The sequence below is a fragment of the Callithrix jacchus genome, chromosome 8 (assembly GCF_049354715.1).
Source record: "Callithrix jacchus isolate 240 chromosome 8, calJac240_pri, whole genome shotgun sequence".
Taxonomy (NCBI): domain Eukaryota; kingdom Metazoa; phylum Chordata; class Mammalia; order Primates; family Cebidae; genus Callithrix; species Callithrix jacchus.
The window spans coordinates 7310729-7336839 of record NC_133509.1 but is presented as its reverse complement, the minus strand read 5'-3'; the positions used below and the strand labels follow the sequence as shown (position 1 = coordinate 7336839).

At 44.6% G+C, this 26111-nt stretch overlaps 1 protein-coding gene across 6 annotated transcripts in view; it reads left to right on the top strand.

The window, feature by feature from the left end:
* The window catches only part of RORA (RAR related orphan receptor A), a 763546-nt gene that overhangs the window by 723261 nt on the left and 14174 nt on the right, over positions 1-26111 (top strand). For all 6 annotated transcript variants that reach the window (XM_078333285.1, XM_035261774.3, XM_035261775.3 and 3 more), the window contains 2 exons: positions 16517-16658; positions 20205-20600. In XM_078333285.1, coding sequence (XP_078189411.1) covers positions 16517-16658; positions 20205-20600 — 538 coding nt within the window. The remainder of the gene's footprint in view (positions 1-16516; positions 16659-20204; positions 20601-26111) is intronic.

Sequence of the window (26111 nt, the reverse complement as noted above, 5' to 3'; positions counted from 1 at the left end):
AACCAGGTAAAGGTGGTTCTATCATGATCAGTTGTAAATAACTTGGCTGTGATTAAACATCAGAAAAGTTTCACATTTGATGTATCAAATAGATATCTAAGAGCAAAGAGATGATCAGTCATCTTCTGAACTAATCATTTTGTGAATGTGTTTTAAATTGCATTTTTAAATCAACAACCTGAAACCATAAGGAACTAGAGAACCTGTTTAATCGCTGAAATAATGATTTTAGCACATAGTTGTGAAGCATTGCACATGCACAGCAGAAATGGTAGAAGTTTTGGTAGCTCTTTCCGTCGTTTCTGGCTGTTCCAGCTCATCCTCTCCCGGTCCCCTTTGCTGTCTGTAGAGAGAGAGCAGATGCCACGCTTCCGCTCTAACTCTGGAACCAGACTCCACGAGTCGAAATCCCAGCTCTGCTGTTTACCGGCTTGAGTACCTACACCACGGCTGTGTGCCTCAGTTCCCCCGTCTGTAAAATGAGGACTGTAATTGTCATAACTCAGAGGGTTGTCACATGCATTTAAGGAAAGTACCTGGAAGAATGCCAGATGCATCACAAGCACTTACTGAGTGTTGGCTGCCGTTACCATTGTCATTACTAGGCAGACTTCTTGGTGGCTTGGTAATGCTGCTCTGTATAGTTAGATATTGTTTCTGGGACACCTGTGGGTGTAATCTTGACTTTTGTGACCATTTGCAATGTGTTATGTGGAATCTACCAATAAAAATAATACCGTGAGCACTCCCTGGGGGCCAGGGACTATATAAGCACTAAAAGGATCCAAAGACATAGAAGACCAAATCTTGGCCGGGCGCAGTGGCTCAAGCCTGTAATCCCAGCACTTTGGGAGGCTGAGGCAGATGGATCACGAGATCAAGAGATCGAGACCATCCTGGTCAACATGGTGAAACCCCGTCTCTACTAAAAATACAAAAAAATAGCTGGGCATGGTGGCGCGTGCCTGTAATTCCGGCTACTCAGGAGGCTGACGCAGGAGAATTGCCTGCACCCAGGAGGCGGAGGTAGCGGTGAGCCGAGATCGCGCCATTGCACTCCAGCCTGGGTAACAAGAGCAAAACTTCGTCTCAAAAAAAAAAAAAAAGAAGACGACAACGACCAAATCTTTCCCTTAAGCAGTTTATGGTCTAGTTGTAGAGATGGGGCTTGCGTGTGGAAAGCTAAATAGCAATGCAATAACTAAGTACAGAGTAAGTCCACAGTCTGTGATATACATAAGAAACACGTATAGGCTGGGCCCAGTGGCTCACGCCCATAGTCCCAGCAATTTGGGAAGCTGAGGTGGGAGGAACATGTGAGCCCAGGAGTTCAAGACCAGCCTGGGCCACATAGCAAGACTCCATCTCTACAAAAAAAAAAAAGATTAGCCAGGCACAGTGGTGTTTGCCTGTGGTCCCAACTACTCTGAAGCCTGAGGCAGGAGGATCCCTTGAGCCCAGGAGTTCAAGGCTGCAGTGAGCTATGTTGGTGCCACTGCATTCCAGACTGGCAACAGAGCAAGACCCTGTCTCAAAAAAAGAAGCACCTATCCACTAGGCAACATGCTGAGATGGTCTAGAGGAGAGTGGCCTAGCAAGGGATCAGTGAGGAGGAACCAATGGTGGGCTGGAGGTGAGGAGGGATTTTCCCAGTGAAGGTGGACTGGGAGGACATTCTGGGCTGAGGAAGGAGAACAAGGAATGGCAGAGGCAAGAGCCCAGAAATAGGGCAGTCTTGGATGTGTTTAGGGGCTCACACATAACCCAGTTTGGTGGAAGCAAAGGGTCCCTTTCTGTAGATAGTGGAAGGTGAAGGTAGACAGGCACTGCATCCCCAAATTTTTAAGGAACTCCATTATGCCAAGGTTTTTATTATAAAGACTGGACTTGTTCCCTTGAAGGAATCAGGGAACAATGTATTGGCACTGCTGGAGCCCTGAATATTGCATTTCAGAAGAACGTATGTTAGAATCCAGGCCCGGAAGGTTTTGGTTCTGTTCAGAGACATTTCTGAGCTCTTGGAAAAGACTTCAATTTCAGCCTTGGGTGAGCATGGTGAGGGGGCAGAACATGCACGGGGACAGTCCTGCCAGGGACGAGGGGCAGCTCGTGCCCCATGCCACCAGAGGAAAAGGCCATAGTAACACTGGAGGTTGTAGATGTTAAAGTTCAGTCTTCAAAGTGAATATACATATGAAGTGTTATGACGAAAAGGATCATCAGTTAAGGTTTTCTTTTTTTTTTTTTTTTGAGATGGAGTTTCGCTCTTGTTACCCAGACTGGAGTGCAATGGCACCATCTCGGCTCACCACAACCTCCGCCTCCTGGGTTCAGCCTCCTGAGTAGCTGGGATTACAGGCACGCACCACCATGCCCAGCTAATTTTTGTATTTTTAGTAGAGACGGGGTTTCACCTTGTTGACCAGGATGGTCTCGATCTCTTGACCTTGTGATCCACCCGCCTCGGCCTCCCAAAGTGCTGGGATTACAGGCTTGCGCCACCACGCCTGGCCAAGGTTTTCTTTTGAGCAGTTGTCTTGTTTGCCATTCAACTTGTGTTCCTAATTTCATTAAGAGAATAGTGGTTGCTCAGATGATGAGGAGGAAAATATTATCTCAAGACACACACACACACACACACACACAGACACACACACACACACACATTTTTAAATCCATATCCTTTTCGACATTTTGGCTGTACAGTTTTAATTGCAAGTTTTTTAATGATAATGCATGATCCAGTATTGGGATTAGTGAATTGGTTTCTGATTACATTTAAAACCTTTTCCCTGTATAAGACCAAGAACAAAGTGGCATTCATTTGTCCAATGTATACTCATCAATTAATACATTTCAGATGATGTCTTATTCAAAGCTTCCTCTTCTACCTAGTAAAGATAATTTGAGATAATATCTCTGTGTTAACAAATCTATTTTCTTAAACTAACAATAAAAAAGCCTTCTCAAAAATCTCTAGAGTATTTAAGTGACACTGTGCTCCTCTGAAGTTGTTAAAGCCGTTTCTGGAGCTTTTTATGTTTAGGTTAAAAAGAAATTTGTATGAATGTTCCTTTGAGGCCCAAATTGTCTTTTAGAGGATTGTAATATTTTTATCTCAGTTGTGAAATGTCTCTAGCCCTGAACTAATTCTGTCCACTTTTCAGCATTGATACATTCATACTCAACATTTTTATTTTAATGCTTTTAAACACGTGGCCCCAGTGTTAGAGCTAGGCATGCAAAATGAAAATTAGACTTGAGGGGGGATACGCTCTTATTGCATCCTCAGGATATCTGAGTTTCAGTTCTGTGATACACGGGCAATAAGCACAAATTCTTGTTTAGCTAAATCTTCCAGTCCTGTGATGAAATGTGCAAGTGATAGGCTGTGTTAAACCTCAGTTTTTATCAGGATGATTCAGATTTCTTTTTTATTTGTTTTCATGTTAATCATGTCTCGGTAACTGCTGCCCTTTCTCAGCTCACAGAAGACGCTGGGCTCAAGGCATGTAGAGAGATCCCTGCCAGAGCACCTGGCTCAGGTCAGGTCCTCAAGCATGCTGGGGAATAGCCATTGCTAAAGATCTTCTCTTGGATTGCATCTGAGCACAGCAAAGGACAGGCAAAAGCAGGCATCTACACTTACCAAATGTGACACGTGGCAGCTTTAATCAGAGACCACTTACGCATACAATTCTACAGGGAGGCCAGTCGCTGTGGAGCAAAGACACAGCTCAGGAAATCTGAATTTCTGTGATTTATTACTGCCAGATGTATGTGTGTAGGGATGGACCAGCTAACTTTTGTGAATGAGGCTGCCTACTCTTTCTAAAGAACACATTTTTTTCTTCATACACTTCTTTGGGGACTCTTATTTCTGCCCCCCCCAACTTTAATTTTATCATTTTCTCTGCTTGATTTTAATCCGTGCGTGCCCTTTGTTTACCCCTCAATAAAATGAAGTTACCCTCTTTTTTCCCCGCTAGCCTGATATTTAACTTTTGGCCCGCATTGATCCAAAGACATTCCTTTCTTCTCACCCCCATGCTTCTAAACATTCTCAACAGAAAGTTGCCAAGATAAATAAAGTTGTAACATAGGACGTGCTTTTACATAGAAGATTCTCTGCTTTTCTTAGTTTCAGACGTAAAGTGAAAGGTAGACATACACCCACTTCAGCAGTTCCCCAAATTCCCAATTTTTACTTCTGTTGGAAAATACAATAATTTGGGCAGGCATGTGAGCATTCACAATAAATCACAGAGTTATGAATAAATCTTGGTTGTCAAAAGCAAGTGTGTAGCGGTTCCAAAGCGTCTGCCATTAGAATTCAGCAAGGCAGCTGTCAGCTGTTTTCTTGTAATTAAACAGCCAATGAGCAGCTAATTAAGACATATGTGTATACAGAAGTGGAAGTGGGTATGTTAATGAACTGTAGGAATCAATTCATTAAGTGAAAATTGTCAAAAGACCAAACATCAGATCAGCGTTTCACTGAGAAGGAGCCCGTGCAGGAGGGGACCCCTCAGAGTCAGACCTCTGCTCACCTTCCTGGCCACACCCACGATGCAGTGTCCAGCCAGCCCCTACTCTTGGGCAAAACTGTTAAGAATTCCAGTGAGGGGCCAGGCACGGTGGCTCACGCCTGTAATCCCAGCACTTTGGGAGGCCGAGGCGGGTGAATCACGAGTTCAAGAGATCGAGACCATCCTGGTCAACATGGTGAAACCCCATCTCTACTAAAAATACAAAAATTAGCTGGGCATGGTGGCGCGTGCCTGTAATCCCAGCTACTCGGGAGGCTGAGGCAGGAGAATTGCCTGAACCCAGGAGGCGGAGGTTGCGGTGAGCCGAGATCGTGCCATTGCACTCCAGCCTGGGTAACAAGAGCGAAACTCCGTCTTAATGAAAAAAAAAAAAAAATTCCAGTGAGAAGTGCCAGGCATGTTTCTAGACTTTTAAAGTATATGTAGCAAATGAGTGCTTTCCTACCAGTTTGGAGACCTGGCACTCGATACCCTACAAAATGCCGTCTCCCTGGTCTGAACCGTTACAGGAAGATCGGGCTGCAGAAATGAAAAGCGGTTTTTGCTTGTTTATTTTGTTCTTCGTTCCTCTTTTGCTGTTGTTCAGTCGATCCTGCCTGTTTGTCTTGGTGCTTCTGAGGTGGTGTAGTAAGAAGTCTATGGCCTTTGGAATAAGATGCACCCCGGATTCAGGAATTCAAATCCTGGGCCCTCCCTTTACCTGCTCTGTGACTTTGGGCACGTGGCTTAACGTCTCTTAACTTTAACTTTCTCATTTGTAAAGCAGACACATAGATCCCCACTTTGGCAATTGTAGGCCGTTGTAGATTGCAAATGAGGACGGCAAAGCACCCTGCATGGTGCCTAGTGTGGAGTTGGCGCTCAGCCTGTCGTCACCACCGTTTTTACCACTACCACCATTTTTCCTCTGGCCATTCATTCAACAAGTATTTGTTGATTTCTCTAACTATTGGGTTAGCTACTGGAAACAAAGAAACAAGGCAATCAGTCCCTGGGAAAAGTAGATATTAATAATTCAACAAGGTAAGGCTACAGGAGGGGGATAAATACAGGACTGGAAGGGTATACATGGGAGGGGCCCCTCAACCAGCTTCTCGAGGGCCAAGGTCAGAAAAGGTTCCCAGAGCAAGTGAATGTCTTCTCAGTGAATCCTGAAGGGAAGGCGAGAGTTTCTTTGGGGAAATACGAACGTAGCAGTTTAGGCTTGGTCAGAGTATGACTTTGAAAAGAGCTGGCTGGACATGTGGCCATCGCCCGGTCATCAGCAGGGAGCCATTAAGGGCTCCTAAGCAGAGAAGTGACTTGATCAGTTTGATGTTTTAGAAAGATATATTTAGTAACTGTGTGCAATGGATTGGAGGGAATGAGAATGGAAGCAGGGGCCCCAGTTGGGACGCTGTATAATCACCAACTCAAGAAGTGAAAGACATAGAAACATAAGAAAACAGCAGTGGGCCGGGCGCGGTGGCTCAAGCCTGTAATCCCAGCACTTTGGGAGGCCGAGGCGGGTGGATCACGAGGTCAAGAGATCGAGACCATCCCGGTCAACATGGTGAAACCCCATCTCTACTAAAGATACAAAAAATTAGCTGGGCATGGTGGCACGTGCCTGTAATCCCAGCTACTCAGGAGACTGAGGCAGGAGAATTGCTTGAACCCAGGAGGCGGAGGTTGCGGTGAGCCGAGATCACACCATTGCACTCCAGCCTGGGTAACAAGAGCAAAACTCAGTCTCAAAAAAAAAAAAAAGAAAAAAGAAAACAGCATTAAAGATGGAGACAAGTAGATGGATCTCAGAAACAGGAAAGTGCCAAGAAGCCGCCTGATGTGTAGTGATGCTTCGATATGGGTGGGGAGGAGGCAGACATGAAGGGAAGCCCGTCTTTCTGCCTTGAGTTACTGACAGAAAGATGGTGCCTGTCACTGAGCAAGAAAACACCGGAGGAGACAAGCCTGGGAAATTGGCTGTGGGTGAAGATGTATTCTTCTAGGTCAGGCACAGTGGCTCATGCCTGTAATCCTGGCACTGTGGAAGGCAGAGGCAGGAGGATCACTTAAAGCCAGAAGTTCAAGACCAGTATGGGCAACAAAGTGAAACCCTGTCTCTGCCACAAAAAGTTAAAACATTAGCCAGTCATGGCGGCATATACCTGTGGTCCCAGCTACTAAGAAGGGTGAGCTGGGAGGATCACTTGAGCCCAGGAAGTTAAGGCTACAGTGAGCCGTGATTGCACCATTGCACTTTAGTCGGAGTGACAGAGACCCTGTCTCTAAATATATATACACACACACACACACACATATATATGTGTGTGTATATGTGTGTGTATATGTGTGTATGTATCTGTATACACATGCACATATACACACACATATATAAAAAACATATATTACATATATATAAAACATACACACACACACACACACACACACACACACATATACATATATTCTGCTCCAGAAAGGAAAATAAAAATCAGCTGAAGTTTTTAGAACTTAATGGGTAGGGGAAAGGAAATGGGGCTCTAGAAGGCCAAACCACAACTCTGGGTGAAGGCCTAGCCGAAGTCCAGGGGATGCATTCACACAGTGAAATGGGGAGCTGGGGACTCAGTGAGGATGAGACCCAGGCCAGCCATGTGCTGGCAAGCTGTGAACAGCTGGCTCTCTGGAAAGCAAAAAGTGTCTGTGTGTATGTAGTTAACTTTGGTATCTATCTCACTGGTACAGTTTCTCACAATTTTCAGACAATAATACAATATACGATGTTTTTATTAGAAACTTCATTCAGACAAATGATTCTCACTGAATGCTCTCATGATTTCGGCTCAACTCTTACATCCATCCTGTACTTACAGTTGAGGAAAGACTAGGTCCACCATGAATGTTTGTTGATATTTTGTTTACATTAGTGAATAAGAAGAGAGTGAAACGAAGATATTTTGTAGCTTCATTCATTCGCCAGCGATGACATGAAAACTTGTTTGCTGAATCAGGAAATCGTTTTCAAATGCTAGAAGAACGTTTCCTCCACTTCTTGTGCTATTCACAATGAGATCACTAGACATGATGTACTGTTAAGTTTAATCTGCATTATTATTTTCTTTGTTTTTTGTTTGTTTGTTTTGTTTTGTTTTTTTGAGACGGAGTTTCGCTCTTGTTACCCAGGCTGGAGTGCAATGGCGCGATCTGAGCTCACCGCAACCTCCGCCTCCTGGGTTCAGGCAATTCTCCTGCCTCAGCCTCCTGAGTAGCTGGGATTACAGGCATGCGCCACCGTGCCCAGCTAATTTTTTGTATTTTTAGTAGAGACAGGGTTTCACCATGTTGACCAGGATGGTCTCGATCTCTTGGCCATGTGATCCACCCGCCTTGGCCTCCCAAAGTGCTGGGATTACAGGCGTGAGCCACTGCGCCCGGCCTTTTTTTTTTTTTTTTTTTTTAAGAGACAGGGTCTCACTCTGTTGTGCAGGCCAGAATGCAGTGGTACAATCATAGCTCACTGCATCCTCAAACTCCTGCGCTCAAGCGGTCTTCCCACCTCACCTTACCAAGTACCTGGGACTACAAGCACATTCCACTACACCTGGCTGGTTTGTTTTTTTTTTTTTTTTGAGACAGAGTCTTGCTCTCTTGCAGGCTGGAGCACAGTGGTGCAGTCTCAGCTCAGTACAACCTCTGTCTCCTGGGTTCAAGCCATTTTTCTGCTCAGCCTCCCAAGTAGCTGGGACTATAGGCACGTGCCAAACGCCCAGCTAATTTTTGTATTTTCAGTAGAGACAGGGTTTCACCATGTTGGCTGGAATGATCTGAACCTCTTGACCTCGCAATCCACCCACCTCGGCCTCCCAAAGTGCTGGGATTACAGGCGTGAGCCACTGTGTCCAGCCAATTGTTTTATTTCTATAGAGACAGGGTCTCTGTAGCCCAGGCTGGTCTCAAACACTTGGCCTCAAGTGACACTCCTGCTCAACCTCCCAAATTATTGAGATTACAGGCATGAGCCACTGCACTGGGCCATCACTTTTAAAACCTAGGCAATAAGCAAAATAATAAACCAAAACCCGATTTGTAGCATTTGCCAGTTTCTGTGGTATAAATAATCCCACCAATGGCCATCTTCAAGCCACCTGACCTGCTCATTCACAGAATGCATAGTAGGGAAGGGACGCACAGCAGCATAACCATGGTGTAGTATTTCCACCCTTCAGATATGAGGATAATTGATGTAAATGACCTGAAGATCATCTATAATAATAATCATTAAAAAGTAAGTTAATTTTTTTTTGGTCAGAAATGTATCAGTTAATGTGTAATAACAGATTCAGTAACTAGACTTAACAGAATTTCTGAAATTTTAGCACTCAGCTCTTGCAACCTGGGATGTGGCTTCTAAACAGCATGGCCTCTGTCCCAGTTTGCAGAGCTCCCATCTAGTGGGGTCAGTGAACCAATTCATAGTGTGCAGTCATACTTTTTTCTTTAAGAAAAAGCATTAGGGAAAGAATTTCCCAGCAAAGGTAAGGCACATATCAGAAATAAAAGTAAGTGAAAGGTGTTTTGAAACCTAGGTGAAATAGGGGAAGAAACACTGGGGAGATGTCTTCGAGAGTCTAGACATGGAAACGAAAGGTGGATATGGAGGGACTCCGTGTCAGGAAGTCGAGATTCTGTGACATCATTTGGTTTTTCCCACACTGAAGAAGATACACATACGTGAGAGGATAGTGATTGTAAAATCAGGACACGAGATCGAGTCCCAGTACCGACCCTTACCAACCATGGGACCCTGGACAGGTCATTTAACATTCTAAGCTTCATTTTGTTTTTGGCAAATCAGAAAACTAGAACCAATCTCTGGTTCTTTGCAAAGGGAAATCAATGTCTTCAGGGAGCTTTTAAAAAATATTTACTTTAAAAAAGGACAATTTTTTTTTTCTTTTCTGACCTATACAAAGGGTATTTTCTTATCGTTCAGACTGCTATGTGTGCCTGGACCACAACCCCGAGGGTTCTGGTTCGATAAATCTAAGGTTTATCTTTTGAAAGCGCTATGGGCGTTTCTGATACATCACCAGTTTGTGAACTACTTTACCTGATCATCTCTCAACTTCTTGCAGTGCCAAAGACCTGTCCTGATTTTTTATTTGCGATAGCTGCGTGTGAACATGCTGCCACTAGGTGGTGGTAGTGCGCCACAGTCTCACTAAGCACATACTTCCCTGAAATGTATCATGGTGGCTCTCTGCTCAAGCCCACCATGTTTGTAAATGCACGTCTTCATGTATTTGGACATCCATAAAAAGTGAACTTTGGTGACAGCCAAGGAAGTAATTGGTTAGCTTATCGTTTAGAAATAACAAAATTGCCCAGTTATGTACTTGATGTCTGTCCCAGCCAAGTCACAACTTCAGCACTTTTTTTTTTTTAAACACCTCGTCAGTTCCACCCAAAACTCCATGCCTAGCTTTGTTCTTTCCCTGCTCTCTGTATGGCCTCGAAGCTCAGGAATTCATCTCTCGGCTCACTCACTTCCCAGCCCTTTTATAGGATTTCCCCCCAGTCAGACAAAATCCTAGTTCTATATTTAAAAGCACACTACTTCTACCTTGAGGAAGGAAGGTCCTACCACACTTTCTACTTTTCTTCTTCTTCCTCTCCTCTAATCCTTCTTCCTCTTCTGTGTTAACAGTAATATTTTATCTGTTTAATTTTCTAAACCCTTCATCCTCTGTTAACCCCCCAAGGAATACTGAAACCAAGAGGTTTTCAAAAAGAAAAAGCAGCAGCAACCTTATGGTACCTCATTAGGTATCTTCAGGTGTCTTTCTGAAATGCAGACTTCAGTATCCGTCTGAGCCGTGGAGGTCGACTTCTCGTGTTTCTCCCTTCTCAGCCCTTCCCTCATACCCTCACTTCACCTCCCACATCTGATATTTGATAGTTCTCCTTGTGGGCATGACTCCATTGACTTGATCCAAAAGAAAGATCTCCTTCCTGGTTCTTAGCAGTGCCACTCACGGAACGTTTCGGCAGGCTTTGGCTCAGCTGGCTTAGTTGAGGCATGGATGAGGCCGTAAAGAGTAAGGCATGTCTGCTTGTGTGCTTGCTTTTCCCGAATCCTCAGAACTGAGACTTCCAAATAAGGAAATCCTCTTCCAAGCAGATAGCGTGGAAGCCGGACATGGGTTCCAGCCACAGCGCCGCCGCTCAGAGCACATATGGAATACGTCATGAATGTGCTTGCAGTTGATGGCACAATCACGCGGTCATCTTTAATGGTGGCCACTCTCTACCCTCGCACTAAGTTTCATTGTTTGTCTGTCATTTGTGCTCTTCAACGAGCTAAAGTGATTTTGAAATAAGTAAGGTGAAGCAAATGGGGCTTCAGGCTTCTGTCAGAAATGAGGAAAGATGATGGACTCATGAGACGAATTTTCTTATGTGACTCCTAATTGAGACCAGGAGGTGAGACTTTGTAAAATGTCCAGGCGGTAGGAAGCTGGATCAGCCCAAGGTGCTGCTGAGGGAAAACACTAACTCCAGAGCGGCTCACTCACTGCTTCACTCTGTATGACCTGCCTTTCACACCCCCTCATCGAATGGATGCCCTGCATCAGAACAACGAAGGAGGGAATTCTTTTGACACACAAGAGAAGCAGAAAAACAAAACGACCGTGCAAGTTTTGGAGTTCGACTGTGGGAATTCATATCCTGGCCTTACCCCATGCTAGAGGTGTGACTCTGAGCAAGTCCCTACACCTCTCTAAGCCTCCATTTTTCAGCCTTGAAACCAGGGAAGTGATGGCACCTGCCCTGTATCACTCTGTCAGAAGTCAACGTCACAACCCGCCTAAACCATAGAGTACCTAGTACAAGCTCAGTGCTGTTTTCATGGTACTTGGGATTTGTGGGTTTTTTTTGTTTTGGGGTGGGGGTCTTTTTTTCTTTTTAGATGGAGTCTCACTCTCTCGCCTATGCAGGAGTGCAGTGGCGCAATCTCAGCTCACTGCAACCTCTGCCTCCCAGGTACAAGCAATTTTCCTGCCTCAGCCTCCTGAGTAGCTGGGACTACAGGTGCACCCCGCCACACCTGGCTAATTTTTTGTATTTTAATAGAGACGGGGGACTCACTGTGTTGCCAAGGCTGGTCTTGAACTTCCAAGCTCGGGCACATGGCCCACCTCAGCTTCCCAAAGTTCTAGGATTACAGGAGTGAGCCACCGTGCCCAGCTGGGATTTGTTTTAATGAGCTATCAGAAGACACACAGATAGGGAAGTGACTGTCAGAACGGAAGAAGTTTGTTACACAGCAATCCCCCCTTAGCCTCGGGGGGTGCCTGAAACTGAGAACCCTGTAGGTACTGTTTTCTCCCATACACCCAGACCTGTGATAAAGCTGAACTTATAAATTAGGTACATTGAGAGATTAACAACAATAATAAGAATAGAGAACAATTATAAAAATATACCGTAATAAAAGTTTTATGCATGTGGTGTCTCTCTCTCTCTCTCTGTCTCTCTCTCACTCTCTCTCTCTCTCTTTCTCTCTCTCACTCTCTCACTCTCTCTCTCTGTCTCTCTCTCTCTCTCTTTGCTTCACTTCTCCCCTTTCTCTCTCAGAATATCTTAATATTCTTTACTACAGTTGATGCAAATAACTGAAACAAGAAAAACAAAACAGCGAACAAGGAGAGACTGCTGGACTCACAAATCCCTAGAGACAGGGCCCCTGCCATGCCACAGGGGACACACGGGGAAGCGCCGGGATCAGTGAAGGGGAGAGGGAGGCAGGGAAACTGCCAGGAGCCTCCGCTGTGTTTTCCACAGGAAGGAAGGCGCAGCAGGGTGAGCAGGGTTAGGAGTGGCTAGTTCGAACCATTAGAGAGCGCTGAGGGGTCAGGCTGTTCCGATTGTCAGGTACCTGGCCTTAGGGTGACTGGGGCAGGGGAATCATGGCTGGAAGGGTAATGGCCTGATGAAGGAGGTGTCGTGGGTGAGGGCTCTGGCCGGTTGGATTCCACGTGGAAGGTGGCTGACAGCAGGTTGTTGCTGTGGGAGTCACCCAGCCCTGCAATGGCAGCCCCTCCAGGGTCTGCATCCAAAATACAGAATAAAAAGATAGGGTTCATATAGGTACTCATGAAGACTGGTCATCTGTTGTTCTCAGAGTTCCCCTACAGCAGAGCTCACTGATGATGATTCATGGCTTCTTCGTTAGCAGTGTTGAACTTTATTCATAGTGGGTGGAAGTTAACTTAATGTGTGCGTGCAAACCAAAAAGTGGCATCCTTTTCACTAATGACCCAGTGAACTAGACCTGTGTCTAGTTCAGGATTTCAGACTTTTGAAAGAAATGAGGAAATAATGCCAGATATAGGGGTTCGCAGGGTCCTGTAATCTCAGCTACTTGGGGAGCCGAGGTGGGAGGACTGCTTGAGCCCAGGAGTTTGAGACCAACCAGCCTGGGCAGCATAGCGAAACACTGCCTCCATTTTAAAAATGAAAAAAAGAAGATGTAGTAAAGAAACTGAAGAGGATTCTGAGAAGAAATACACAAGGTGGGGCCGGGCGCGGTGGCTCACGCCTGTAATCCCAGCACTTTGGAAGCCGGAGGCAGGTGGATCACTAGGTCAAGAGATCGAGACCATCGTGGTCAACATGGTGAAACCCCGTCTCTACTAAAAGTACAAAAAATTAGCTGGGCACGGTGGCACATGCCTGTAATCCCAGCTACTCGGGAGGCTGAGGCAGGAGAATTGCCTGAACCCAAGAGGCAGAGGTTGCGGTGAGCCGAGATCGCGCCATTGCACTCCAGCCTGGGTAACAAGAGCGAAACTCCGTCTCAAAAAGAAATATACACAAAGTGGAAAAGAGCCTAGAAAGACAGGTGACAGATGCTGGGATTTGGGCTTCAGAAGACATGTACAGGAAATAGCATGGCAGCCCTCAAGTTCTAGCTCCACTGAAGGAAAAAAACAAATCCTTCCGACATTCCCCATAGTCAGTGATCATACAAGAAACTCTAACAGGCTTAATGTGAAGCAAACAAAATTCAACTTCACCTAAAGGAAAAGCAAATGAAGTTCTGACGTTAGGCATCCACAGCAATGCCTTTACACGAGGGAGGAATGGTGGGAGAGTCTCAAGAAAGAGATAAACACACCTTTCAGCTTGGACAGAGATTGTGTATCTCAGAGGAAAATGAATACCCAGACAGCTGACCTCCTTGTATCTCCTTCTAACGATTATCTGCCTCTGTGACCATTTATATTTTCTTGAGTTCTCTCTAGTAAGCCCCTTTACTTCTCACTTCCCTTTTCACAGGGGAGACACACACACAAACAATGAAATAAAATAGAAAACACAGCGTTAGATATTTTCCGAAGAGAGAGATTGCTTTAGAGAAGAGGCGGGACTTGATCGAGGGTCAAGTACAGCAGAGAGACGGTCTGAGACACTAGGCACCCAGCTCTGCCCATGTCAAGGTTAGCAGGCAGCTTGGCTGAAAGCAGGAGGAGTGAGCAGTCAGGGTCTTGCCCTGTCCCATCCCTGGTTGGGTTTTCCAAAGAACAGGAAACTGAGGTCACATACTTCCACTTGGTCTACAAAGGCCCCCGGCCATTACAAAGGAAGGCAGGCGCACTTCTCCTTCTCAAGTCGTCCACATACCTTCCCACATTCCTACTGTAGAAAAAAAAAAAGAGCACAGATGAACAAAAAGTAAATTAGAATCTGATTGGCCCCACCAACTACGGTTAACAATTTGGGGCATAATTTTCCAAAGCTGCTTTTATAGTAAATATATGGGTACGCTTTTTTCCCCCAAAAATTGGATTATACTATGTTTAACTCTTTAGTTGCTTTTCTTAAAAAAAAAAATTGGTTTATTTTATTCAGAAATAATTATATTTCTGAAATACCATTTGTAGTGGTTGCTGAATTCCATTGTATAAATATGTACAATATGACTCTTCCTTCAGTAATCTTGGACAGTTAGGATCTCACTACGTTTTTTATATAATAGATAGAACCGGGAAGAAAGCCCTTGTACAAAATCTTTGTATCATTCTTAATAATTTTTTTTTTTTTCAGACGGAGTTTCGCTCTTGTTACCCAGGCTGGAATGCAATGGCGCAATCCCAGCTCACTGCAACCTCCGCCTCCTGGGTTCAGGCAATTCTCCTGCCTCAGCCTCCTGAGTAGCTGGGATTACAGGCATGCGCCACCATGCCCAGCTAATTTTTTGTATTTTTAGTAGAGATGGGGTTTCACCATGTTGACCAGGATGGTCTCGATCTCTTGACCTCGTGATCCACCCGTCTCGGCCTCCCAAAGTGCTGGGATTACAGGCTTGAGCCACCGTGCCCGGCCAATATTTCTTTAAGGTGTATTCCTTAAAAGGTTAGCTCAGTAGGTAGGCTTTTTAAAAATGTTTGATAAAACTACCAAATTGACCTTCAGAAAACTCTCTTGGTAAGAGAACCAATTTGCCTAGCACTCTGTTTATTCTTCAGGATTTTACCTCTTCCCGCTACTATCACCTGCAACGGGGTCATCTCTCTTCACCATTAAAACTTGAAGATAGTAATACTCACTTGTACCCTTCATGGCTTTGCTTCATAACAATGACTCTACTTACCTTACTGTTTTTTCTGCATACATCTCTAGCTTGCAAAACAACTGAAAGGTAAATCAGCAATAAAAAGATAACAAGGTGGCTCATGCCTGTAATCCCAAGACTTTGGGAAGTTAAGACAAGAGAATCACCTAAGGCCAGGAGTTCAAGACCAGCCTGGACAATATAGTGAGACCCCCGTCTCAACAACAACTATGTGTGTATATATATATATATAAAAACTAGCCAGGCGTGGTGGTGTGCACCTGTAGTCCCAGCCATTCAGGAGGCTGAGGCAGGAGGATGGCTTGAGCCCAGGAATCCCGGTGACAGAGCAAGACCCTGCTCCCTCCCCTGAAAAAAGCCCCCATGTGTTTAGAAATTCAGAAATATGCTTCTAAATCACAATGTGGGCTAAAGAAGAAATTACTGAAAATTAGAACATGTTTTTCACTGAATAAGAATGAAAATACTACATAGTAGAGCTTTGGGGTTGCTGTTACAACACCACTAAAAGAAAACTTGACACTTTAAGAATAGACGGTGACAATTAATCAGCTAAGAATACAGCTGAGGAAGTTAGCAAAAATAATAATAGTAACAAAATTAAAGTACTGAGGTCAGTAGCTCTTTATCCATCTTTGTATTCCCTCTCATTTCCAAAGCAGCACTTGACACCTGAGAGCATCAGATTGGATTTGTTAAATCTTAAAGGCCATGATTCTGAACATGTGGCCTTTCTAAACTGTCAGGGATAAGGGAATATTTGCACTCGACTGAGCTGTCAAAATAATCCATCCAAGTGTTCTCTGATGCTTGCAACAGTAGGTTCAGATTGGGGGATGAGAAACGCCTATAGGGCCATGTGTTGAGGTGGGCTAGTAGGGATCACCGTGATGTACCAGGTTCACAGTGCCCTAGGTTATGGTGTGGCTGCATTTCCCTTCACGTGGATATTCCAGGGAAGTGTTTTGTGTTTCTTTTACAAAAAAAATCTATCAGAGATAAAGGCTAAAGGTAAGTCCCTTTGTGTCATTCCATCAGGCACATTGCCTTTGATCATCAGAAGGCAAGAACAGGGACCTGGTCCTGTGCCTTTTACACGGGCAACTTTCTGTGGAAGTTCAAGTTTTGCATGTATAAGGGATGGAGGATTAGGCTCTGGGGATCACTTTTACTCAAGGAAAAAGAAGTGACTTTAATTTCATTGATGGTCTCCTGGATGATTCTGCTACAACTTTAATTCTCCATTAAGTATTAATGTTGCTCAGTGCCTAGCATCCCGCCTTCAGTTTCATTTTGCTCATACCGACACTAACCTGTTTCATATTTTATAACCGAATCACAGGGCTTTTTCAGGAGAAGTCAGCAAAGCAATGCCACCTACTCCTGTCCTCGTCAGAAGAACTGTTTGATCGATCGAACCAGTAGAAACCGCTGCCAGCACTGTCGATTACAGAAATGCCTTGCCGTGGGGATGTCTCGGGATGGTGAGCTCTCACAGCTCCAGCTGTGCCATTGCGCGGGGTCGTTAATGCCTCCTGGAACCTGGCCTCAGACCTGCCGACATCTGCCCCGCCTGCCCCCTCCTCGTTCTTCCACCTTACCGCCCCCCATGCTCCTCTGGCAGCTTTATGGAACTCACAGCAACTGCTTCCTCCTCCTCGTCCCGAGTCGGTGGGCTTGCTGATGGGTGGGGTGGGGTGGAGGAGAAGTGTCTTGTGTTCAGAACACATTCAGATTTTTGGTATTGCGGCCTTTATAGGTGGGTCGATTGATGAATGGTAAGTGTCATCTGAGGGCCTTAATGCCTCCTCTAGGCATTGTCCCCCGTAGGAAACCCTAACCAGAATTGTTACTTGCTTTACACTAGTAAGTGTATTGGAGATTGAAGTGAATCCACTTTTTTTTTTTTTTTTTTTTTGAGACGGAGTTTCGCTCCTGTTACCCAAACTGGAGTGCAATGGTGCGATCTCGGCTCACCGCAACCTCCGCCTCCTGGGTTCAGGCAATTCTCCTGCCTCAGCCTCCTGAGTAGCTGGGATTACAGGCACACGCCACCGTGCCCAGCTAATTTTTGTATTTTTAGTAGAGACGGGGTTTCACCATGTTGACCAGGATGGTCTCGATCTCTTGACCTCGTGATCCACCCGCTCGGCCTCCCAAAGTGCTGCGATTATAGAAGTGAGCCAACGCGCCCTGCCAGTGAATCTGCTTTTATGCTAACTGGCTATTTTGAATCACATGCCAAAGCCAAATATTTGTACATACAGAACGTGTGGAAATAGTGCAAAGCATGGCTCAGGAAGCATTCTTCTCATTAAAAGAAGCTACTTTAAGGAATAGAGGCTGTCTGCCATTCGAGTACAAAACATTGCAAGATCTTCCTGGAAAACTATCTTAAGTGCACTGAATAATCAACACCAGATTTCAAGACAGTTATGCTTATACGTGGAAGCTGGGCAGAAAGCACAGCGGGTCCATTTTAAGGATTTTTCCAAATATACCAGCTGGCTCTCCTAAGAGATCCCTTTGAAGGAAAATGTCTCCTCCTATGGAATTTCAGCCTGTGGAAAAATACTTCAGAATGCAGAGCGTTCCAACAGTCTGCCTTCCCCGTAATCTGATGTTCTTAGCGCCTGTAGGCCTACATAGGCACAAGTTCACTTTTGTTCCTGCATATTTTAAGAGGCTAGTCTCTGCACCACTACAAAAGTGAAGCGTTTGTCACTGGAAGGTACAAATCTCAGAGCTTCCACTCTAGGCTCAGAAATTCCTGGGCCGAGATGTTGGCATGCAACTCTGCATATTTCATTTTCCAATGGTAGTAAACCGATCAAGTTATGTCTGTCTCATCAATTTGTAAGTTAAATCACAAGTTGTGTGTGTATTTTCTCAAGAGCTGGTCCCTCTGTTTCACTCACAGGATGATATTATTACTGTTGTTAATATTAAGACAGAAGTTAAGTCATCATTGTGGAGTCACAGCAGAAAGAGTTTCACCTGTGGATATTAATCCACTTGGATGTCCTAGAAAATTATTTTACAAAGGATTAAGCCCTTTCAGTATACCTTTTGAAAATTTTGCATATAAGAAATAGCGCAAGTTGTCATAGGTATAGAATGAATTCTGGAGGCTATGAAATAATGGTTCTGAAATTCGGAGCCCACATCAGCCCGGTTCATGCCTGAGCAGCCCCACTCAAGTTTGTTTTCTGAGTTGTGGGCACTGAAAAGTGACCAGTATTCCAGCTCGCTTATTTCCTCTGTGAACATGGACAGTGCATCCTCTTTGGCAAGAAAATAATTCACCACCTGGCCTCCAGGGGAGCCTTTGTTCCCAGCCTCGTGTCCATCTATCCTGCCTCCTGCCCTAGACTCTTAGAAATATGGTGATAGGCCGGGCGCGGTGGCTGACGCCTGTAATCCCAGCACTTTGGGAGGCCGAGGCGGGTGGATCATGAGGTCAAGAGATCGAGACCATTCTGGTCAACATAGTGAAACCCCATGTCTACTAAAAATACAAAAAATTAGCTGGGCATGGTGGTGCGTGCCTGTAATCCCAGCTACTCAGGAGGCTGAGGCAGGAGATTGCCTGAACCCAGGAGGCGGAGGTTGCGGTGAGCTGAGATCGCGCCATTGCACTCCAGCCTGGGTAACAAGAGCAAAACTCCGTCTCAAAAAAAAAAAAAAAAAGAAATACGGTGATAGTCAAATGGCTGAATGCATCCACCCCATCAGCTATAAATTTAACCACAATCAATTAGGATAGCTAAGTCCCTCCAGCAAAGGCTGAGTCTAGCTGAGAAATAAATGAGTTCTTGAAAGAATTCAGACCAAGAAATCATAGTTCTGCTTTTTTTTTCAATGATCTTGGTGTTTCACCAGAAGTCATTTGATATTCTGAATAAACTGGAAAGTTACTATAGTGATTGCTCCACTTTAAATATGGGGACATATCCCAAAGAGAAGCATTACAAACAGATCTGCCCAACAAGGATTGTTATTATTATAAGGATCTCATGATATATTATAATACCGTATGTGTCCTTTCCAAATCCTAATGCTGTGACTACTTGGGACTAAATGAGAACAGCAGAAAGTGTTGTTTAAAGATGGGTCTGGCTAGGTGTGGTAGCTCATGCCTGTAATCCCAGCACTTTGGGAGGATGAGGCTGGAGGACTGCTTGAGCCCTGGAGTTCCAGACCAGCCAGGGCAACAAGTGAAACTGCATCTCTATAAAAATGAAAAAATGAGCCGGGTGTGGTCGTGTGCACCTGTGGTCCCAGCTACTTAGGAGGCCGAGATAGGAGGATCACTTGAACCCAGGAAGTTGAGGCTGCAGTGAGCCATGCTCACACCTCTGCCTCTGAATACATAAAAATAAAGATGGGTCTCAGGGTTCCACGGGGGCTGCCATGACCCATGAGTGGAGGAGGGGGCTTCTTAGATCCGGTACTCTGATAGATGTCAAAGAATTACAAAGGCCTCCTCCAGTTCGTTCACACCTCACAATGAAGCTGCAGAGTTGGCCGTTTATCAGGAAGTACCTCTTGGAGCATACAGGATGGTGAACTGAATGGATGCTGAGGTTGGCACCTTATTTCCCTAGGAACCCTGGGAGTCTTTGCATCCCTGAGCCTTGGTCTGAACCTGAGAGAGAAAGAGGTAGCCTAAGGCAGCTGCAAGGGTAGAGGGAGAACAAGTCCACTAAGTTTTGTCATCAGTCGGGCCCAGTGGGTATGGGGGGGATGTGACAGCAGGAGAACAGAGGTGGCATCTCTCTGGGCCTGTCCTACCTGTACCTGGTCTCTTTCTGAAACTTGTTTCTCTGCGATTTGTGTTTGCTGCTGGGGGGCCGGAGTGGGCCCGTGTGGGTTGGAACCCTTTTCACCTCTGGATATGTCCCTATTTTGTGGTCATGCGGTTTGGGATTGAGATAGACTGAGACTTCAGAGGGAACCCCAAAGCACGCAGAAGAGGATAGGGAAGAGAAGCGCATTGTCTATGGTATGCTTTGGCTTTTTTCTTCCAGCTGTAAAATTTGGCCGAATGTCGAAAAAGCAGAGAGACAGCTTGTATGCAGAAGTGCAGAAACACCGGATGCAGCAGCAGCAGCGCGACCACCAGCAGCAGCCCGGGGAGGCGGAGCCGCTCACGCCCACCTACAACATCTCGGCCAACGGGCTGACGGAACTTCACGACGACCTCAGCAACTACATGGACGGGCACACCCCTGAGGGGAGCAAGGCAGACTCTGCCGTCAGCAGCTTCTACCTGGACATACAGCCTTCCCCAGACCAGTCAGGTCTTGATATCAATGGAATCAAACCAGAACCAATATGTGACTACACACCAGCATCAGGCTTCTTCCCCTACTGTTCGTTCACCAATGGAGAGACTTCCCCAACCGTGTCCATGGCAGAATTAGGTAATGGCTTGCATGCTTCCACTGGGATGCTCGGTTCGTGCCCTTTCAAGTCAAAGGGCTGTGTCTGACTTTCCTTTTGTGAGTTCTGTTCGTTAAATGATGCGACTCACCTTTGCCATTTGGGCCCCTTCGTTTCCACCCTGCACCCTTGCTTTTCGCCCTCTGCTGTTTCCCCAGGTACATGCATTGACGTCTCAGCGTCCGAAACGGGACAAAACCGACGTCCACAGTCTTTGAATTTTGCAGGAAACTGTAAGCTCAGGGAATGGCCACAACAACTTCGTTAGTGGTTTACTTTAGTTCTATCCCGGGGACTGCTTTATATCTAAGGTGAACCAAAAAAAAATGGCAGTCCACAAACCGAACTTGGCCCATAGGCATATTTATTTATTTTTTTGAATCAGTGCAGAGTTTTAAATTTTTTGAATAAGTTGCTAATATTTAAATTTGGATAACTACACCCAAAAGTTCAGCTTTTTTAGCTTCTTGTGGCAGGGGAAAAATGATCTATTTACACTGGGTCAACATTTATGAAGGTCACCAGCCAACTGGCAGCAGCCAGGCCAGAGGCTTACAGCTTTTAACGGCCCATCCCACCCCTACCATGATGTCATCTGCACAGCCCCCGTAGGCATCTAAGTTCTGCAACTCTGATATATGCTATAAATGTTCAACAGAAATTATCTTCTTTATTTATCAAAATGCTCTGATGATGGATATTGGTGACAAAATTGATGTTTAAAGGTCACCATCCAAAAAAAAAAACGTATCTTTTTCTTACTGCTGGGGATGGCTGCTTCTTGGGGGATGTGACCTAGAATGTTGGTAACACAGAGAGCGGGCAACTTTCCATTTCAAGGAAGTTCTGTTAACATCCTCTGCTATATTTAATCGATTTTTAAGTACAGCACTATTATTAGAGAAACTTTGATAAGAACCTTTGTAGTTTTTGAATTTGATCTGCTCCTCCTGGTGGTTCCTCACACAAAGTTATAATCCTTTGGGATATTTCAATTAGTTGCTGTAGAGAGGACTAAGTTAATACGAGGAGAGAATGAAGACTTCAGATGGAAAAGAACCAGCAGGTCCGGACTGAGCACAGAAATCCTCAGTTCACAGAAATAATGGCTGTGTTCTTTTGACGGTTTCTCTACCTCTGTATCCCATAAAACATTTTTTAAGTGAAAATTTATATTTCCAGTAAAATCTTTCTCCAAATAGAACAAATTGAATGTTCTTTCTGGTTTTTAACACAAGCATCTCTTTATGGGTCTAAATTTAAATCCTCAAGAGCAGGGACATTTTAAGCCTGGCCTGTAACCATTGAACAGCATTAAAAGGTGTATTGCAGCTCTTTTGATTAACAGAGAAACCTTTGAACTAGAAGCCAAGCTGAGCAGAGGTAGGTTGTTTTTTTTTTTTTTTTTTTCTTGAACTAGAACAAAAACCTTCCATTTTCGTCATGAAATCTTGGCTGCCTGAGCCTTAAGCAGAACTGTAATGAAAGTGAAATTTTCAGAAATGAATAAGTATTTGATTGAAAGCTGACACGATACCGTGAAAAATGACCTGACTCCCTTCATGTTTGCTTCCACCTTACCGTAAATACTAGTGACTCTGTCCTGTTTGCTTGTTAAATGTTCAGTCCTGAAATAAATACACAGGCCTTCGGCAAAGCGTTGCCCTTGAACACGGCACTTTGGCTAAAAAAACGCACTGGTGCCCAAGTGGGACCCAAAATGGCTGAGCTGATTCCCTGAGGCTCCCAGACAAGTCAGCTTCCTCTTGCATGGGCTCACTTTCCAGTGCAGTCTGGGAGCCCTGCATCCTCACGCTTGCTCTGTGTACTTTTAAATTAGGGATTTGTCACAGGTGTTGTGGCATTTTCCAGAATAAATCAAATAAGATCATCTGTAGGAAAAGTCCCAAACCCAAAACTAAACTAGCATTTATCTGGAAAGGATATAACTGGGCTCTAATTCTCTTATCCCATTTACACCTGCAACGTGTTTCAGGGAGCTAAGAGTTTCTTGAAAGTGGGCCGAGTCTTGCTGCTGTTTCTCCAAAGCTACTTCAATTTCTCAGATGTTTCTTCTGGGGCTTAAGACCTGCTATCTCTTTACCTAAGACTCTTGACTTCAGTTTAGGCTACTGTTTGTCACTGAATTTTATATGAAACTAGTTGTATAATAGGAAAATAAATTCGAAACCAGCACGTCCTAAGTCCAGTTCTTTCTTTCAAGAGTGCTATGCACAACCTGTTTTAGTGGAAAATACGTTTTCATCGTCGGCTAGGAAATTCTGTCCTTGGTGTACAATTAGTACCTGAATTCTACATTCCAGATAAACAACCAAGGTTTTTTTTAAAGTGCAAATTATGTTTGTTACTATAATTGGTATCTAAAGCTTTGCACGGGAGAGATGACTGATACATTGGGCAAAGCATGAGACAAGAAATCTGCTCATATGGGTTTGGTCCTAGCATTAATGTAAGTAGTCCAATCCAGTATAAGTCACGTAGGTCACATCTGCGAGCTGTAGTTTCTCTCCTCCTAGAATATAAAGGTCTGTGTCTGAATCATAGCTCTGCCGCTTGCCAACTGTGACACCTTGAAGAAGTCACTTGACCTCACTGTGGTTCAGTTTCCTCATCTGTGAAATGGAGATAATAGTAGTACCTTTCTCCTGGGGTTGTTTTAAGGATTAAGTGAGAAAACATATACATTTAGGATAGACACAAATTATGTGGGGCTGGCACATAGGAAATGCTGTGTGTGCTGTTATAATTATTCATGTCATTATTATTTCTTAAACAAGGATAGTTTGGACCAGATGGTGTCTAAAGTTATGAAAATCTGTGACTGACTCAGAAGCCAGGACTTCCCATCTGAAGCATCAAGGCGTTGGCTGCATTGCTGAAGCAGTCCTGGCTGGGGCACGTGACTTGCCCCAGTCACAGAGGGAGGGAGGTAGACTATCTACTGAGCTCAGACAGAAGCCAGGTCGCCCAACTCTTCGCCCAGGGTGTTTCACTACTCCAGACTTTCTCTGAGAGACCACACTTAAATTCTCGACTTTTACTCAGCATGACCATACTCCCCTTTGCTGAAACGGAGATTTAAAAATAGCAAAGTGTCTAAAATCTTACACTTGCCAAATCGACTGTGAATTGGAATCAAAGGCAGTTGCTGAGCAGATGGTGGGAATGCAACCACTGCCCTCTACCGGTATGTCTTGTACATTGCATGATTTGTTGTGTCACTTCTTATTGGCTGTTTAAAATAGGTAGGGATAAGCGGCCACAGTTTCTTAAGACAAAGTGAAACCACAAGATGCGAAGCATCTTATTAACTAGAAATGAAGCATACGTAACCTGGAAGGAAATCATACGAGCCTCTTCTTATCCTTCGCTCCACAGCGTCTCCCCTGACTCCCCGTGAAGACTCATCACTTTTTTATCAGCAAAAATTGGTTTACATTATACAAACGATCTTACATATGAGAGTTCTTTCCAAAAGAGGTAGTTCAGTACCTTATGTATGTATGTCCTCGTTTCTGACTCCCCATTATTTTTGTCTTTACTCCCCTCTTTGCAAGTATCATTGATTCTAAGACACATAGTTTACTGGCTTCTCCCTCTCACTCTCAGTTTCTCATTCTGTCCTTTACATTTGTTCTTTTATTTGTGTTGTATTTTTTACGTTGTTTATAACATGCTGTTTTAGTGTCCGTGTTGCCAGGTAGGGCCGTTCAGGTTTGTTATGTTTCAGTGTCTCTAAGGAGATTCTGGTTTCGAGCTCCATTTAGGTGAACCTGCTCTGTTTTCACACAAACAAGTCTGCTTCTGTTTGAGGAAAGCAGTAACAAATTTCCAAACAAATAGACACCCTCCCTGGTGTTGCTACGTTTGCATTCAGCACCATTATTTAAAATGGCTTGCCTATTCTATACTCTAAATACTAGGGAGAGGGATCATTTTTTGATATGCCTTTATATTCATGGTGTTATGTTAATTCTTTTTAAAAAGACTTCTTTAATCATCCTTCCCTTCTAGGACAATTACTACTAAGCTGCTCCAAATTGTTAGTTCCTAGAATCTAGATTCTAGCAGCCTTCTGTGTGGTCCTCCTACCCAAGCCTCTCTGTGCTCCAGTCCACCAAGCACAGAACTGCTTGTTCCATTTCCCCAGATAGAATTTCCTTCCTTCCTCATTTCCTTCCTCCCTCCCTTTCTTCTCTTCTGTTCTCTTCTTCTTTTCTTTTCTTTCTGATGGAGTCTTGGTCCGTTGCCAAGGCTGGCGTGCAGTGGTGCAATCTGGGCTCATTCCAGCCTCCAGGTTCAAGCCATTCTCCTGTTTCAGCCTCCCAAGTAGCTGGGATTACAAGTACCCACCACCTTGCCCAGCTAATTTTTGTATTTTAAGTAGAGATGGGATTTCACCATGTTGGCCAGGCTGGTGTCGAACTCCTGACCTCAGGTGATCCACCTGCCTCCGCCTCCCAACGTCCTGGGAGTATAGGTGTGAGCCACCACACCCCTACGGACCCCCAGATATAATTTTCACGATGACAACTGAGAATCTTGCTGATTCTTTTTGTTGTATCAAGTCTAAAACTCAATCCTGACATTCAGGATCCTTCAGGATTTGGGCCCTGACCTACCTGTATTTTTGCTTCGACTCTATCACTTTAGCGTATCTGCCTCTCCCCTGTAAATCCCATATTTGTTCCTTCGTGTACCCTCCCTTTTGTGTGGAGCTGGTCTACCGCCTGACGCCACTGACTCTGCCTACCTATCCTATCCATCCTTCAGGGTCCAATGCAAAAGTTCCTCTTACGCCAAGAAGCATCTCCTAATTCCACCAAGCCAACATGAATCTCTTTCTTTTCTTTGAGACTGGATCTCACTCTGTCGCCCAGGCTGGAGAACACTGGCACGATCTCAGCTCACTGCAATCTCTGCCTCCCAGGTTCAAACGATTCCCGTCTCAGCCTCCCGAGTAGCTGAGATCATAGCCACCCGCCACCACACCCGGCCAATTTTTTTTTTTTGTATTTTTAATAGAGACAGGGTTTCACCAGGTTGGCCAGGCTGGTCTCAAACTCCTGATCTCAAGTGATCTGCCCACCTCAGCCTCCCAAAGTGCTGGGATGACAGCTTCCGTTGCTTTTTTCTTTCTCTTCTGCTGGTATTCAACTTTATACTTTATTATCTAATGTCTTGAATTGTCCTTCCAGTGTGTTCACATGCGTTCACCCGATTATAAGTACCCAGAGAAAACTTCTTGGGCTCTACATCTTTAACATTTCAAACTCCTTGCTCAATTATAATAATAACTAATATTCTGTAGTGCATTTTAAGTAATCCTCCCCATGCTAAGGGCTCAACTCATTTACTTCTCGCAGCAGTCCTGTGAAATAGGTACCATTTCCCTCATTTTACACATGAAGAAACTGAAACAGAAAGAGCTTAAATAACATAACCTAAATCACGCAGCTAGTAAGTAGCAG